This window comes from Eurypyga helias, unplaced genomic scaffold (genome assembly GCF_000690775.1).
Source record: "Eurypyga helias isolate BGI_N326 unplaced genomic scaffold, ASM69077v1 scaffold9376, whole genome shotgun sequence".
NCBI classification, from domain to species: Eukaryota; Metazoa; Chordata; class Aves; order Eurypygiformes; family Eurypygidae; genus Eurypyga; species Eurypyga helias.
This window is the reverse complement of record NW_010258565.1, coordinates 5,583-22,506: the sequence shown is the minus strand read 5'-3', so window position 1 is coordinate 22,506 and position 16,924 is coordinate 5,583. Positions and strand designations below refer to the sequence as shown.

The 16,924-nt window shown below is 42.4% G+C and overlaps 1 protein-coding gene across 1 annotated transcript in view; it reads left to right on the top strand.

Moving 5' to 3' along the window:
• Window positions 1-3,666: 3,666 nt before the first annotated feature.
• MRPS5 (mitochondrial ribosomal protein S5) overlaps window positions 3,667-16,924 on the top strand; it is a gene marked incomplete at its 5' end in the record, with an annotated part of 13,733 nt that continues 475 nt past the window's right edge. The window contains 4 exons of the mRNA XM_010154387.1: window positions 3,667-3,713; window positions 4,803-4,860; window positions 6,769-6,831; window positions 15,007-15,146. Of these exons, the coding sequence (XP_010152689.1) occupies window positions 3,667-3,713; window positions 4,803-4,860; window positions 6,769-6,831; window positions 15,007-15,146 (308 nt within the window). The remainder of the gene's footprint in view (window positions 3,714-4,802; window positions 4,861-6,768; window positions 6,832-15,006; window positions 15,147-16,924) is intronic.

The following is a 16,924-nucleotide window of genomic DNA, read 5'->3' as shown; positions in this document are numbered from 1 at the left end:
CATGTCACTGACGAAGATATTAAACGAAGATGGTTAAAATAACCACTGGTAGATCCTACCAGAAGGGATCATCTATGCTTTTGTGTACATGCTGTTTATTTTTACTGTAGTTAAAACCCTGTAGATAAAACTGTTGTTGGGGTTCTTGGGGTTTTGATTTGTTTGCTCTGACAGCAGTGACTACTTTGCAGCAAAGGGCACGACTGTGTCTGTTTTTTCCTGAGTCATATTCTAGCTAGTGTTAGTATTCCGAGGTAGAATTTGTATAAGTCTGGATGATATGGTTTTTTCTTCTCCCTAAGTGTGAGGATAGTCCCTTGGAAGTATTACCCCTTTTAGTTAAAAAGGGCTTTTTTTACTGGTGCTGTCAGCTAGCATCTTGATTCAGAAATTCTTAATGAATCTGTCAAATCAGAAGACCCTAAATTTCCTTCTGCTTCAGCCTCTTTAGAAAGCTTTCTTATTTTATTGAAGGTAGTCATAAAAAAATAATAATCCACCTTATGGACTTCCTGCAAATACTGTATTTACACTTTTAGGGAAAAATAGAATACTTGGGGCCCTTTGAGTCAGTCTTACAGTAACTTCAGTGATCTGTGGCTTGACCCGTTTGTAGGCTTTCTCCATTATGACTCTTTATAATGGTGTCTTCATCAAGCAATTTGAAGTCTAACCATAGAAATACTGTCTATGGCATAAAATAAATAGGACAAATCAAAAGAAACATAAGATTATGAGGATTCTTGTAATGCAAGCTGTGAAGGGGGACCTTTTTCCTTTTCTTTCTCAGCAAAGACTGAAGAAAGAATGCAGGTATGGGGCATTCAGTTTAGTTGTGGTATCCTTGTAACAGATCTCTGAGCACAATTATATGTGCAGGGTAGAGATGACCAAGCTATCGCTAGAAACAGTCAGAGCATCTCAGTGCAGCATCTGACTTGGATTCACAACCCTGGCTCCCAGCATAAAGGAACTCTGCAGCCACCCTCTACACCAAGGAGTTTCTTGCACGTTTCCAGTTCTGTTATTGAGGAAATAGTGTTTATCTTTCACTCAGTTTTCAAATACCAAGAGTTAAAGTCCTTTTTTTTGTTCTTGCATGGTAAGTTTTATTTAAGAAGCACCGTAGATTGTGTTAAGTTTTGCTCCATAAGGAGGCAGTTTTCATTCATCCTCTTGTGGATACAAACTGATATACATTAAAATTCCCATTAGACCTCAAACGGACTTAGAGATAAGACAGCTGTGCAGAATTAAAAGAAGAATCAGCTAAAATACAGAAAATAAATAGCTGTGAAGTCAATAATCCAAATAATATAAGCAAATAATAGAGAACTTCTACCTCTATCAGGAGGCAGGAATGTGGCATGTATTGTATTGGTGACAGAGCACAGGAAATTGCATTTGTATTGCTATGTGACTTCAGTAAAGAAAATCCTGCTTTCACTGTATATGCAGAGCATCCACTTTTTAGATGTAAATAGTCTCCTTTTATTGTAAGCTGAATAGCTGTCTCTGATGGTGGGATGTATGTGGGAGCCTTAATAAGACAACTGTATTTCCAGTCAACCGCAGTTGTGCAGAACTTCATTTATGTGAAAGATTCAAGTCCAGATGTGTTCCTCAAGCTGAATTTTAATTGCGGTTGGGAGGGGAGGAAAAGTTATATGTAGAGGAAGGTGTAGTTGTCCAGCAGAATGATCCATGACTCTGGAAAAAAATCTTCCTGCCCTTTCTTTGAAAAGCTTTTTCATGAAACATGTTTTCACTTTAATCCTTATGTGCCGAATGATTGAATTGAGGTTACCCAGGTAACCTAATTTTTGGTGTTTTCTAATCTATTGTGTGACTTCACAGCATTAACACACTGCTTTTGTGCTCGGGGGGTGTGTGTTTAAAAGAATACCCGTTTCCTTGCATTTTCGTGTGCCATAGTTAGAAGGTGACAGAGACCTCTGGATGCATGATGCATGCACAGGGAAAACTGTCTCAGGAGGTAGCTGATAGCAGACACTACGCTTGACTCTTTCTTCCACAGCAGCCTTCAGGCTTCTGCTTATATCGTCTTTGCTTGTAGCACCACAATAGTCAGGATGGTGTTTCTTTCCTAGATCTCTTCCAGGCCATTTCACCTGTAACATCTGCATGAAATTAGTGAGTCAGTTGGCCAATGGGTCCAGTACCACTGATTTTTGGATACAGGTAACCCACAGCTCCAGCTGACACAAGAGAATCATCAAAGGACCAAAAAGCTAGATCTGGTGTAGTTAATGATTTTAATTCAATATGCCTTGATGTTGTTGGATTACTGAGTTTGTAAAAACGGTTGTCGCATCCTCGTACGCAATCTATACAGTCAGTTGATGCCCTGCTCTGAGCTGACTACAAATAGTCAGACACTACTGTGAAATGTCTTCATTGCTTCCATAGTTGACCTGGTAAATAGGAGTCAGTCCGAGGGTTCAGAGAGAATTAGGTAGCAGTTTGTAAACTGGCAGTCTCTTTTTTCTCTGTTCTACAGGCATGCTTTTTTGCAAATGCACTTTTCTGTTAAACTTGGGTTTTATATTCTCTGTTTTGCTAGTAGAAACCCAGTCTCCTTTGCTTCTAGGGTCTTGGAGCTACTTATTCTATAAATATAGTTGATGTATTTGCATCAGCTTCCTTTTTTTTCTTCATTCACTTCTTTCATTTTAAGCAGAGACCAGACTCTTTTTTGGCTGAAGCAGTCACCACTGTTCAGCTATTCAGAACAAGTTTGGACAAATACACTGAAGAAATAACTTAAACCTTACTTGTTTTCATTTGACAACAAGCAGTTGGCATCTATCGTGGTTTAACCCCAGTCAGCAACTAAGCACCACACAGCTGCTTGCTCACCTCCCCCTCTTCCCCCAGTGGGATGGGGAGGATAATGGAGGAAAAGGCAGGAATACTTGTGGGTTGAGATAAGAATAGCTTAACAATTGGAAATAATGGAAATAAAATTATTATACTAATAATGCTAACAATACTAATATTGTTACTGATAACAGGTAATGAAAATAATGCTGCTACCAATATGTAATCAAAATAATGGGAAAAAAACCCCAAATGATACAACCGCTTGCCACCTGCTGACTGACACCCAGAGCCAGAGCCAGAGCCCAAGAGCCAGACCCCCAGCCTGCTCCCCCCAACTTAAATACTGAGCATGACATTTTATGGAATAAAATGTCCCTTTGGTCAGTTTGGGTCAGCTGTCTGGGCTGTGTTTCCTCCCAGCTTCTTGTAGAGGAGAACCTGGGGTCATAGAAGCAGTATGAGAAACTGAAAAAATCGCTGACTTGATACAAACATTCGTTAGCTAAAAACAATAGTTACCAATAATTTCTCAGCACAAATCCAAAACATAGCCTCATGCTAGCTACTCTGAGGAAAACTAACTCTGTCCCAATTAAAACGAGCACAGCATCCAATTGTTCAGTATTGATAACTCCTAAACTGGTACTTTCTGTGGTTTCTTTGGTTTTCTCTGGACCATTTTTTGAGTATGATCCATGTAATGGAGTAGAAATAACAGATACTAAACATGATGGTGAAGTTCTCTCTTTACTCCCCTTTGCTTTCTGAAGATCCTCCCTCATCTATTTCTCAGTAATAAAATGACTCCTTTCTGTCTTGCAGGTTTTGCCATGGGGAAGGCAGGTGACAGGATGAATGCATTACGGAAAGTATGTTGATTGAACTATTTGTTGCTTGATGACAACCACAAATAATTCAGAGTTACACTTTTTTTTTTAAATACCAGCATCTTTTGCAGTCTGTGCAAAGAAGTAAATCCATGTACATGATTTGTCCATCTTGATACAACAAATCATAGAATCATTTAGATTGGAAAAGACCCTTTAGACTACAGAGTCCAACGGTAAATGGAGCTCTGCCAGGTCCACCACTAAACCATGTCCCTAAGTGCCACATCTACACAGATGTGTACCCCTAGGTATGGTCACTCAACCACTTCCCTGGGCAGCCTGTTCCAGTGCCTGACCACCCTTTGGGTGAAGAAATTTTTCCTAATATACAATCTAAACCTCCCCTGGCACAACTTGAGCCATTTCCTCTTATCCTGTCACCTGGGAGAAGAGACCAACACCCACTTGGCTACAACCTCCTTTCATGGAGTTGTAGAGAGTGATAAGGTCTCCCCTGAGCCTCCTCTTCTCCAAGCTAAACAACTCCAGTTCCCTCAGATGTTCCTCACAGGACTTGTGCTCCAGACCCTTCCCCAGCTCCGTTGCCCTTCTCTGGACACACGTGATGAAGTTGCCCTGCAATGAGATTCTGTTGATGCGCTTTTTTCTTTCTACACCCTTTGCTATGACATATACCTATCCCCACTTACTCACTTGGTTCCAGTATCTATATAGGTTATGTAGTTAGTGTGTAGGAATTTTTGTCTTGCACATGTTTAATGACCTTATTAAGGCACCTTTAGACTTCAAGATGTTACTTGTCCATCTATATTAGTCTAGTTCATGTTGTAATGCTAAACTATCAAAGCAGCAGTTCTAAAATACACAAAGTTTGATAAAGTCATTACTATATTGAGAATTTTTAAAAAATATTAAATCTGTTGGGAGAAAGCAGCTCTTTAAAGAGAACAGTTTTCATTTCAATAAAGTAATAGTTTAGATGTGGCAAACCTGTTTTCCCAAGTTTCCTTTCTTGCTTTTTTTCTGTCTGGTTAACTGAACAATGGTAAATTTCAAATCCTTTGCAGAAAATTTCAAGAAAAAATGTTTTCTGTTTTTATTCCTTAGGCAAAGAATAAAGCAATACAGTCCTTACATTTTATAGAGCTGTATCAGAACCACACAAGTAAGTGTTACAATTTTTTTTTAGACGCTTTAGCTTTCAATAAGTACTGAATGTACCGGTAACAACTGGTTGCAACTAGTTACAAAGCATAAAAAGATGTTAACTAAAACTTTTCTGATCTGGTGAATTGTATTGTTACTCTTCAGGCATTATTTTGCTTCTTCAGTATGCTGTATGAAATCTTAGCCCCAGACTGTTTTAGCTGGACAGTGGTAATGTTGGAGTACATAGTCTGCCAATCCGTGTGTAAAATATATCGCCATTACCTGTAATGAGTATGTCATTTACTCTTTACTTTCACTCAGGTTTGTATCAACAGTTGCAGGAAGGCCCGTGAAGAAAAGTTAAGATTATGTAATATGAGATGTTGTTGTTAAAATATTGAGAGGTTGATCTCACTTCCTTTGCCATGGAAGATGGGATTGGACTTCTTAGTGGGGCTTGTTGCAACAGGACAAGGGGTAATGGTTTAAAACTGAAAGAGGGCAGATTTAGGCTAGATATGAGGAAGAAAAGTGTTATGATGAGGGTGGTGAAACACTGGAATGGGTTGCCCAGAGAGGTGGCAGATGCCCCATCCCTGGAAACAGTCAAGGTCAGATTGGTCGAGGCTCTGAGCAGCCTGGTCTAGTGGAAGGTGTCCCTGCTCATTGCAGGGGGTTGGAACTAGGTGACCTTTAAAGGTGTCTTCCAGCCCAAACTGTTCTGTAATTCTGTCTAAAATGTGGATACTTAATGCATAATATTTCAGGCTCTTTAAAAATGGGAGCAGGGGAAGGGGGTAGTAGCGAGATTAGATCTCTGCTGGCACAGTCTGAATTAAGGAACTCAGATACTGTCAGGGCATCCCTCCTCTACAGTGAAATCCTCTTTGCTTTTCCCCTTTGTATGTCAGGAATGATTCCCTGTTGACTCAATCCATGTATGTTGACAAAGCCCAGCAGCCAGGGAGAACGTGGGCTGGAGAAGTCAGTCTGGTGTTTCATGGTAGCTCTTTGTTAATTTGATTTAATACCTTACAAGTCCTCTCTGGTGTCAGGCATGGTACCAGTGTATCAAATACTCACTTATCTTTCAGAAAAATTTTGAAAGATAGAATACCTTACAGAAGTACTAGCACAGAGGTATTGATACCTCTGTAAGAGCTAATGTACCTTCCATGAATACTGAACCAAGACATTGTGTAGATAAATATTCAGTACAATAAAACTTTAGCTTACAAATACAAAACTGCACTTATCCCCATGAGTCTGTTCCTTGAGCATTATTCTTTCACACTAACAGATTGGGGATTTCATTAAAAACTGGTGGTGTTTCACATGGTGCTTTCCATACTACTTAACACAGAGGTCCTCTCTGGGCCATCTTGACTGCAGTGCTAGAAACCACTATGCAGAGACTGAGCCACTGAGTCAGATGTAGGTAACAGCCACCCGCCAGAGGACGTGAGTTTGGGGTTCCTTTTGAAGCAGAGAGAAGCAGGAAAACTAGAATGGTAAATATTCTGTGTGGAAAATGCAAGAATGCTGAATCCTATGGGGAAATCTTAGGTTAAAAGCTGAATTATTAGAAAACTCTGAGTATGGGGAAGAGAAGGTGAAATTGTATCATAGGAGCTCACTTAAAAACTGAATGAGGATCATAGGAGGCATGCAGACACCTGGTATTTTTCAAGTGAAGCTTGGTTTTGTATGCAGCAGTAACATATTATTCATAGGTCTGTAAACATTCCTCATCTATTCCAGAAATGTACCTAGAGTAACCTTTCTCTTTAAAGAACTTAGGGGAGAGTAAAAGCAACTTCCCGTTCACAGTTCTGAAAAAGAAAGGTACTCTTTAAATGTGCTGAGCTAAAGCTTTTATAGAAGGAAGAATTTAGGTGTAATGCCTTTTTTTTCTCCCACCCAGTTTACCATGACATTTCAGTGAGATTTAAAAGCACAAACATCCGCATGAAGAAGCAAAACAAAGGTAATTAAAGCTGCCTGGAAATTTTGAAGTTTTATTAATTGCCAACTGGTATTTATTTGATGAAGTTAACTTTTTACAATGTCTGTTTACTTCAGAGATGGTTCATTTGCCGCTAGGCTGTCACAGTGTAAATGTTGAAGATGATCAACTGTTTTTCATTAGAAATACCTACTGTTGATGACATGGCTTTTGTAAATCGGGGTTTGTCCCTCTTACACTGGTGGGAGCTCTATTTGGGGTTTTCTTTCATGCTTCCTAAGTGTAGTTCCTTCAGCTCTAAATTACGTAGATGTGGAAAAGTTTAATAGCATAGCAGAAGAACCCTGCAGGTTTTTCTTCCCACCATATGCTCCATGCATTCTTTGGAGAACTGACAGGCTCATTGCATTATTTAATGGGAATCAGAGTGCAGGCCGCATCTGTGTGCCTGTCCCTCCGTAGTCCATACTGGGACAGCAGTTCATCAATTTGTACAACCTTTGAGTAAGCTGAAGCATTGATGCTTTGGACATACTGTTTGATTCTGTTATCCGGTTTTCTTGTTCTGCATTGTCACATTAATAATGTGGGAATGTAATTACTAATGTTCAGAGTTACTAATGTATTTTGATAGTATCTGAAAGTGCTATGAACCTTCAACACAATTTTTATTAGATGACATTTTGATTCTGGAATGAAGGTTTTCTTTAATCAGTGTGACGTAAAGTGATAGCATGAGCTGAGAAAAATCTTTTAAAGTTAACACGTGTGGAGTCAGCCTGTCTTACCATTTAGTTTTCTGCAGTTTCTCTGCATTGAAGGAGCTCTAAGGTGGTAAATTAAATAAGATGGGCTGTAATTTTTAAGATAACCATGTAAAAGAAACCCCAGTTTGGTCTTCAATATAATGAAGCTAAAACATGCACAGAGCACCAGTAGCACAGCTGAACTACATATTTGACCATGCATGTATAAACAATACTATTGCTGTTAAATGGGAATGGAAGCTTCATGTTAGATGTTATTTTCTTGTAGTGGAACACAGACTAACACATACTTTCCCACCTCATCTGGCACGTTAGGTTCCTGAACCTCAGAAGCAAGAACAATCAGGGTCACCTTATGGTTAATATTACTTCACCAGACTGTTGTTGTAATTTATTTCCATTTTTTTATTAGATTCGAGAAACAAACTGCTTCTCCACTATTTTCCCAGGATGGATCCTTTTGTAGCTGACATTACTGTTGCCCTGCCCAGTGAGACTTACAGTTCAACGTGAGCCCAGGTTTTCCCTAGTCTTCCTTTTGCCTCTTAGATACTTGGAGAAGCCCTTCTTGTCGCTTTTGGCATCCCTTGCCAGATTCAGTTGGGCTTTGGCTTTCTTTACTGCACCTCTGTGCTCAGACAGTGCCTCTATATTCTTCTCAGGTTACCTGTCGTTGCTTCCATCTTCTTCTTATGTTTGAGTTTTTCCAGGAGCATCTTGTTCATCCATTCAGGCCTCCTGCCATTTTTGCCTGACTTCCTGCTTGTTGGGTTGGGCCATTTCTGAGATTAGAGGAGGTGATCCTTGAATACGACCAGCTTTCCTCGGCTCTTCCTCCCTTTGGGGCCTCATTCCACAGAATTCTTCCAAACAGATCCTTGCAGAGAATATAGTCTGGTGTTGTGGTCTTGGTTTTTGCTCTGCTTCTTCCTCATGGGGTCCTGAACGCCCCCATCTCATACTCATTGCAGCCAAGGCTGCCTTCAACCTTAAAATCCCTAGCAAGCCCTTCCTTGTTTGTGAGTATGAGGTCCAGCAGAGCACCTTTCCTTTTTAGCTTCTCTGTCGCTTGAGCCAGGAAGTTGTTGTCCATGCACTCCAGGTATCTCCTGGATTGCTTATGCCTTTCTGTATTTTTTCTCCAGCATATGTCAAGGTGGTTGAAGTCCCTCATGAAGACCAGGGCCTTTGAACATGAGGTTCCTTCTAGCTGTTTGTAGAAGGCCTCATCCACTTGTTCTTCCTGATCAGGTGTTCTTTAGCATTCAGACATGCCCTACAATGTCACCCATATTTGCCTGCTTTTTAAGCCTTACCCTTAAGCTCTCAGCTCGTCACCCATCCCCAAGGCAGAGCAGATCTCCACACGTTCCAGCTATTTTCTCACGTAAGGGGGAACTCCACCTCCTTGTTTTCTCAACCTGTTCTTTCTAAAGAGCCTGTATCCCGCTGCTGTGGCACTTCATTCGTGTTAGCCACCTGCCACGTCTCTGTGATTTCAGTAAGACCGTAGACCTGCAACTGCACACAGATCTTGTAATTCCCCACGTTTATTCTCTATGCTTCATGCATTAGTGTAGAAGCACTTCAGAGAGGCACCTGAGCACGCTGATTTCCCAGAGAGCACTTTTCCATGAACTGTGCCTTGCAGGCACTTGCTGCTTACATGCAAATGCTGGAGGTGACCACCCTCAAGCCCTGTTTTGATGATTTTTGCTTTTCCATTTGTTCACATCACTCCAGACACTTTGTTCACCAACCGTGTGTGTCATCCCCTCAGATGGCTGCTAATAACTCTCTCCTTCCCCTGTGGTTCATGGCTTGAAGCCGTCCTCACCACGTCAGACATCCTACTGGCAAAGATACCTTTGTCCCCCCTAGCAAGGTGGATCCCATCTCTCCCAAGCACATGTTGATCCTCAAACAAGGTCACAGAAACCTCTCCACAGTATCTGGGATCCAGGCCCCTGGCAAGCAACAGACTTCTCTAGATGTCAGGTCAGCAGACAGGTGCCTTTTCCCCACAGCAGGGAGTTGCCCACCACCGTCAGTCACTGTGTCCTCCCAGTGCTCTTGCGTCCTTCAGGGTCAGTTGACCCAGATGCTTTGCTTGAAACCACATCTGGCTATATAGTGTGTATTTTGTTCTAGGCTTCAAGTGTGCTGCGGCAGGATAATTCTGTTGATGTCTGGGGGCTTTTTTTGTGGTCCATTGCAATCACCAGTTGCTGTTTAGTCAGTCTCCTCTATTTTATACTTGTGCTTTTGATTTCTCAGCAAAGCAGTCTGCATCTGTCTTTGTTGGATTCCCGTGTTTCGGTTTCAAACACTGTTTCCAGTTTATCAGACCTACATTCACTTCTCCTTCTGACCTCCTGTACGCTTGCAGCCTTTCCCAAGATGTCATGGTTTAGCCCTGTCAGGTAATTAAGCACCACCAGTGGCTCTACCACTCCACCCCCCACTCCCAGTGAGGAAGGGTCGGAGGAAAAAAACAAGGGAGCTTTTTTGTAAAAAGCTGAGATAAGAACTATTTAATTTTATAGATGAAACTTACGGAGTTACCAACAATGCTATTGCTAATAAGTAATTAAAAGAACAGAAAAATAGAACAAATGACACAGGATCTCAGCACCTGTGGACACAGCCAGGTTCCAGGACAGCAAGCAAAAATAAATCCAAAGCTCCGAGGAGAAAAACCCTCTCCCTGATCCCGGGAGCAGAGAGCAGGGGGAAGGAAAAGCTGCAACTGCCCCTTCCCAGCGCAATCTGCCTGACAAAAGTCCCTGTCTGCTAATCACCCGACACCAGGAGAAAAAACCCCCCGCGCTGCCGGCAGGCACATCCCGGGTGACCCCCCACACACACCTTTGGGATCCAGCCTCTGCAAGCTTCCCCCTGTCCCGCTCCCAGCGCCGCTGGTATGGGGGGGTAACAGTGACCGCTCAGCTTGATGTGTTATGGAATAAACAAAGTCTAACAGGCTGCCCGAGGAGAGCAGCTCATCGCTGCCTGGGACCAGGACACAAGATGAGATCCTCAACTCATTTTTTCCAGTCTCTGTTTCCCCATCCAAGTCGTTAATGAAGATACTTGCAGGTATTAAAGCCATAACGAATCCACAGCAGGATCCTATCTGGAAAATGCTCTTGGCCTGACAGCAGACTGCTGGTAATGAGGATACAGGCTTTCATGATGATTTTGTCTGGTTCCTATTTCCCTAGTTTGTTGGTGAGAGTATCGTGCCAAACTGTGTCAGCATACAAGCCCGGTTCTGTCACATTAGCACCTTAGCCTTGGTAGCTTGTCGCTGCCAGTTTTGGTCAGCGCTTTGCCTTGTCAGAGCGTCTTGCTAGCCTTTTCAGGTACACAGCACATTCACATATATGCAAGCATCCTTCAAAAACCAGGCAACGCATTCCCACTTATATTTTCACTGTTTTACAACTGGTGGGACTCGATTATGCATTTCCTCAGTGTGCTGGATTCAGCCAGGAAAGAGTTAACTCTCTTTACCGTGGCTGCTAGGAAGCTGTTCCTGGATGCAGAGAGCAGCACTGATAAGTTCTCAGCTGGCGCTGGGGAATGCCTGCACCAGATTCAAGGTCTTTCTCCGCTTCTGATACTGCAGGTGCGTTCCCAGCTCTCACTGTCTCGCTGCAGGCAGTGCAGGGACACACAGTTCAGGCACCTGACCCCAACTGCCCAAGGGAGTGTTTCATCCCATAGTACGTCATGCGGGGGGCAGAGGCGAGGAGGGGGTCCGGGAGCCATTACTCTCTCCCTCACTCTCTCTGGTTCACTCCCGTACACTTGCTAACCCTCCCCCTGACTCCTGCGTTAGCTGCTTCGCTGACTCCTGTGCTGGCCGGTTTGTGAGGGAGTTGGTGGGGTTGTTTAGTTTTCCTGGGCTGCTATCGCTGACGGGGTTTGTTCGGAATCGGCTGCGGCAGCACTCGGGCTCCGGCCCTCGGCCTGCGGCCCTCGGCCTGCGATCGCTCTCGGGCTGCGATCGCTCTCGGGCTACGATCACTCTTGGGCTGCGATCACTCTCGGCATCTCCACGACACTCAAACAGGCTTGATGTTGTTTAAGAAAAAGTGATGCTTCTGTCCAGTGTGCTCTGGACAGCAGCATCATTGGCCTTAAGAACAGTAATGATAGATCAGTGTTTAAAATTTTGTAGATGAGTTGTGTGTGTGTGAGAGAGAGACTTCATTATGTCCTCATGAGCTGAAAACAAGCTGTAACATTGTATGTTTATGCAAGACTGAGTTTTTAGGGATGGTATAGCTAAAGCTCTTGCTGATTTAACTTAGTCCCTGACAGACTTTTGTGTTCTACTCTAAGGGAAGGAGTCATAGCAGCAGCGGGAGCTGGCTGGAATTTTAGAACAATTAAATGACTTGTGGACATCATACAGATCAAGATTTAACTGAGGCAGGCTCTGAACTTCGTATCTGCCCCCGTTCCAGATCGTTCCTCTTTCTAGCACGTGCCAGCTGGATGGAAAGATGAGGGGTATTGTTTGTCTGTGCTGCAGAATATGCTGCCTTTTGGAGTGCATACAGCTCTTAATCTTCATCTCTGACTTGCTTTTACAATTAAAGTAGTCACGAGACTGCTCTGCTAGCCACGTTGATACATCTCTGAGTAGTGTAAATTAGTTCCTAGTGTGAATTAATAAAGGGAAATGCAGAACAGTTTGTCAAATACATTTATGTGGCTGTGAAGCTCAGCACTGGCACCCTGTGGCTGTAATTAATAGGTATAAGAAATTACCATTATTGATAGTTTTCACATTAGACTGTGGCATATGCAGGCTGTGCTCACAGTGTGAAAGATTCCTTCTGTTTGCTGATGGTATTACAGCTGTATAGTTATGCACACTGAAGCCTCTCGCTTTGCCTTACAGCTAGCAGTTTGTTTCCAGTTCCTGTACCTAGAACCCAGGCAGCTATCTAAACAAATCATCACAACAAAGCCTAATGTCTTAGTAGAAAAGGTAAAGGCACTGTTACACGTAAATGTTCCTTTCTTGAATTGACTCCTAATCCCTGCAGAGTGGAGAAAACTCTGATCATATATATAGTCAGGATTACATCGGACAAGTGAAGATCCAAGTTAAAAAAGTGATGTCATGTGAACGCAAACTTAGCTCAGAGTCGTCCCTTAGTGTGGATTTAAGGTGGATATTCGGTTTCCAAACTCTTGTTTGCGGCTATCCAGAAAACCTAACATCCATCGCCTGTATCAGGTTGTGTTAGTTTATAGGATGGATACATTCTAAATGCTTCTTTTGGGTACCTTTGTGACTTCTTCCGTGCGAGGAAATTTGTCGCGTGGGAATGACCCTGTTCTCTTACATAGGCCTCAGTGAATTAAATCGCAGTAAGGCAGCCCGAGTGCCACAGACAGAAACGTCTGAGCACAACTTTGTCTCCACAGCTGGAGTTCCAAGTTGGAATCCTTGCCTTTTGTGTTTGGAATAAAAGTTTGTTCAGTGATTGACGGACTAGTTTGCTGGCTTCTGAGTTTCACGTATTAACCATCTGCAGCAACCTGATTGAGATGAGGTGGGAGAAGAGCGACGTAAAACTGCCAGAAATGAAATGCTTTGAGTCACTGAAAATGAAACTTGGGCAAACGGGCTTTCAGAGGTCATTCGCACGTAATTGTGTCTAAAACTTGACTTTGCCTTGTGACATAGAAAACGGTGTTTTCTCAAATGGCAGAGCAAATGGCTTTGGATGGTTATGATTTCTTTTCCAGCTGAAGGTTAAAAGAAAAAGGGACATATTGGCACAATAAAACATGCAGCACTGGAATAGATATTTTTTCTTCCTCATTTACTCAGCAGCAAGACTGTCCCGCAGAGCGGACTAATTAATAACCTGGCTTTTCAGCTTTTGAGTAAGATACATTAGAACTATCACAAACCAATTTTTAAAGATTAATAGAGCCAGGCCACATGAAACAAATCTCTCTGGGGAACAAGAGAGCAAAATTAGAGTTCTCAAAAAATAACTCCTTCATTAAAATCTGGCAAGTCTAAGAAACTATTTGCAATTAGTGCTAATGTACTATAATTATGCACTGGAGCTAATACAACACCATGATGGAGAGGGATGCAGATGACATGCAAACCTCTGTTGTTGTTGTGAATTTTGAAATATGTTGGTCTCCTCCCCACTCACCTACAAATTTCAAGCTTTTGTAATTTGGCCTGTGTTTTCCACAGACACACACAAACTTTTTTTGATGACCTTATTGCTTTGAACAGTATGTTGAAAACAAATGAGTGAGGCAACACTCATTTGTTCTTTAAGCTTTATTAAGATAATTGGTGTTTTTGCTGGAGCTATAGAGGGTATTTTGTTGTCTTTCCATTGTAGTTTTAGCTCCGAGGAGTGTGTTACCTGCTTTATTTCCACTCCCTGTCCTTCATGTGGTGCCACTATTGTATTAACAAGTGTAATTCATGCCGATTGATGGGCCAGGAGAAAGGAAGCGCTGTCTCTACACAGTGCCTTCGTAATCTGTGCTGCCTAATTCTCTTGATGCTGCATAGCATGCTGCTGGCATTTGTAACCTGAAGAGACCAAGCATAACTTTTTCATGGCTGGTGTCTAGTGGCTGTTGTATTTTGCATAGGCTGTGAAGGTGGTGCATTGCTGTTTCTGGGTCAGGAAGCAAGTAACAGGTTGACGGTTTGGAGGTCACCTGCAAAGTGTGAATTTGATATAAGTGGGTGCCACTGATGCCCTCCTCAGATTGCAGACAGCTTTCGTCCCACATCCGCTGCTCAAAGCTTTGCTTACTAAGAGCTGAATAAAATAAAAATGTGGTAGGTTTTATTTGGCCACAGTCTTGGTCAAGATCCAGTTACATTTAGGTCCTTTTCCCTTGCAATGGCTTCTTTTTAATACTCTTTCAAGTAGCTTGTTGCCTTGTTTCCCTGTTAATATTATGATGATGATGTAGTACAATTTTATTTTTCTGCTGAGTGGGAGAAAGAAATCACCTTCATTTTGGTGAGTGTTCCCAGGAGTGGTGGAGTATGTTTGTGGAAGATTCTTCTAAAGCTGCCAGTGGTACTTCTAAGGAATACTGCCCAAACCTGTGGTATTAAACAGTTCTTCAGGTTGCAGTTTTTGTGGTTTTATATTTTGACTATATAGGTGGTGGCATTTTCATTTGGTTTTGCAAAGTGCTAAGTATAAAAGAACCATGTTTGTTATGTTAGCATGGCTGCAAAGACTGGGAAGAATGGTCTTCCAGGAATGGTTTTGCAGCTTTGAAGACATAATATGTTCTAACATACTAGGTAACAAAAATGACTAAGAGGTCTTAGTTCTCTCTTTTTCTTTAGCTAAGTTGTATGCTTACAAATAATCACATAATGCTAACATATTTTTTTTCTCCCCAGGGTATGGTCTTCATTGCCACCGAGCTATCATCACCATCTGCAAACTGATTGGCATTAAAGATATGTACGCCAAGGTTTCTGGATCAAAAAACTTGATCAACGTTACCAGAGCTCTCTTTAAAGGCTTGACACAACAACAGGTGGGTTGCACTCTCAGTGGTTCTATACACTGGTCAAGGGATAGAACAGGATTGATATTGTAATAGTTTGTGGTCAAACATTTTATATTCTAGGTTTAAAATGAAGTAATATTCCAAAGGGGGAAAAAAAGGATGTAAATAATTCCTCAGCAGCTATATGAAGTTGTTCAGTCAGAAACAGCTGTGTGTAACTGCCTGTTCCACAGCCAGGAATTGAAACATCACGGGCGGAGGAAGTTGTGGCCCAGCTTGGGTTGCTGTTGCTTGTTTGTCTGCATTCTAAGCTTTCATTGCTTGAGGGCTGAACATCACAGCTGCTTCTGTGGCTTGTGTAAGTAAGATCTCTGAAACAAATCGGGGAGGTAGTGTCATTTCCTTTACCTCAAAGTGCTCGCAATGGAGATGTCTCTGTCTGAGCCAGCTGTCTGCAGTTGGTGGAAAGATCCAACATGCAGCATGTGTGGCCAGCAGGTTGAGAGAGGGGATTCTCCCCCTCTACTCTGCTCTTGTGAGACCCCACCTGGAGTGCTGCATCCAGCTGTGGAGCCCCCAACATCAGAAGGATATAGACTAGTTGGAAGCGAGTCCAGAGGAGGCCACGAAGATGCTCAGAGGGCTGGAGCCCCTCTGCTATGGGGACAGGCTGAGAGAGTTGGGCTTGTTCAGCCTGGAGAAGAGAAGGCTCCGAGGAGACCTCACTGCAGCTTTCCAGTATCTGAAGGGGGCCTACAAGGGTACTGGGAGAGGACTTTTTACAAGAGCCTGTAGTGATAGGACAAGGGGGAATGGGTATAAATTGAAATCAGGGAGGTTTAGATTAGATATCAGGAAGAAATTCTTCCCGGAGAGGGGGGGGAGGCACTGGAACAGGTTGCCCAGAGAAGCTGTGGATGCCCCATCCCTGGAAGTGTTCAAGGCCAGGCTGGATGAGGCTTTGAGCAACCTGGTCTAGTGGAAGGTGGCCCTGCCCATGGCAAGGGGGGTGGAACTATGTGGTCTTTAAGGTCCCTTCCAACCCAAACCATTCTATGATTCTATAATTCTATGATTTCAGCTACTCCCCTTGAACACCAGCCATAGGATGAGGCAGTCCTTTGGAAATTCCTCGTTCTCTCATTTGGTCATAGAGTCTTGGTAGCTGCCAGGATCAGTTGCTTACATTCCCAATATAGCCCTGCAAGCCTTTAGTTGTCAAATCTGTTACCCCATCCTAGACAAATTTTAGGTTGGCCTTGGGAGGGGAGGGGGTTATGATCCTCTTTGCCTAATGGGACAGTTACAAATGCTTTTTAGTATCTGAGATTAATCAGATTTGAGGAAGTCTGTCATATATTTTCAGTGCATTGTCTCTGAGGAGTCTTCCACAGAATTAATAGAAAAAGGGCCTACTGTATAGATTATTGCTTTGGGAGATGTGCATTTGGTATATTTTCTTGACTGCCCTGAATGGAAAAAATTTCCTGTTGCCAGTAGACATCTTTTTCTGTAAATTCTGAGTGTTAACAAGGCAATTTGTGTGCAAGGAGGAGGTAGAGTTGAAAATAATGTTAAAATCATATGGTTATATTAGCTAATATTACCTGTCAGGGCAGTAATAAGCACTTTACTGTTGTCAAAGGAAAATTTATATCCATATAAAGACATAAAAATATTACTGCACATAACTAATCTGCATCCTTATTAGCAGGATGTGCCTTTTCACAGATCCTTCCAGAATCAAGTTCCTCTGGGATGACATTGTAATGCTCGTGTATTTGTAGTCTAGTGACCTGAATTCC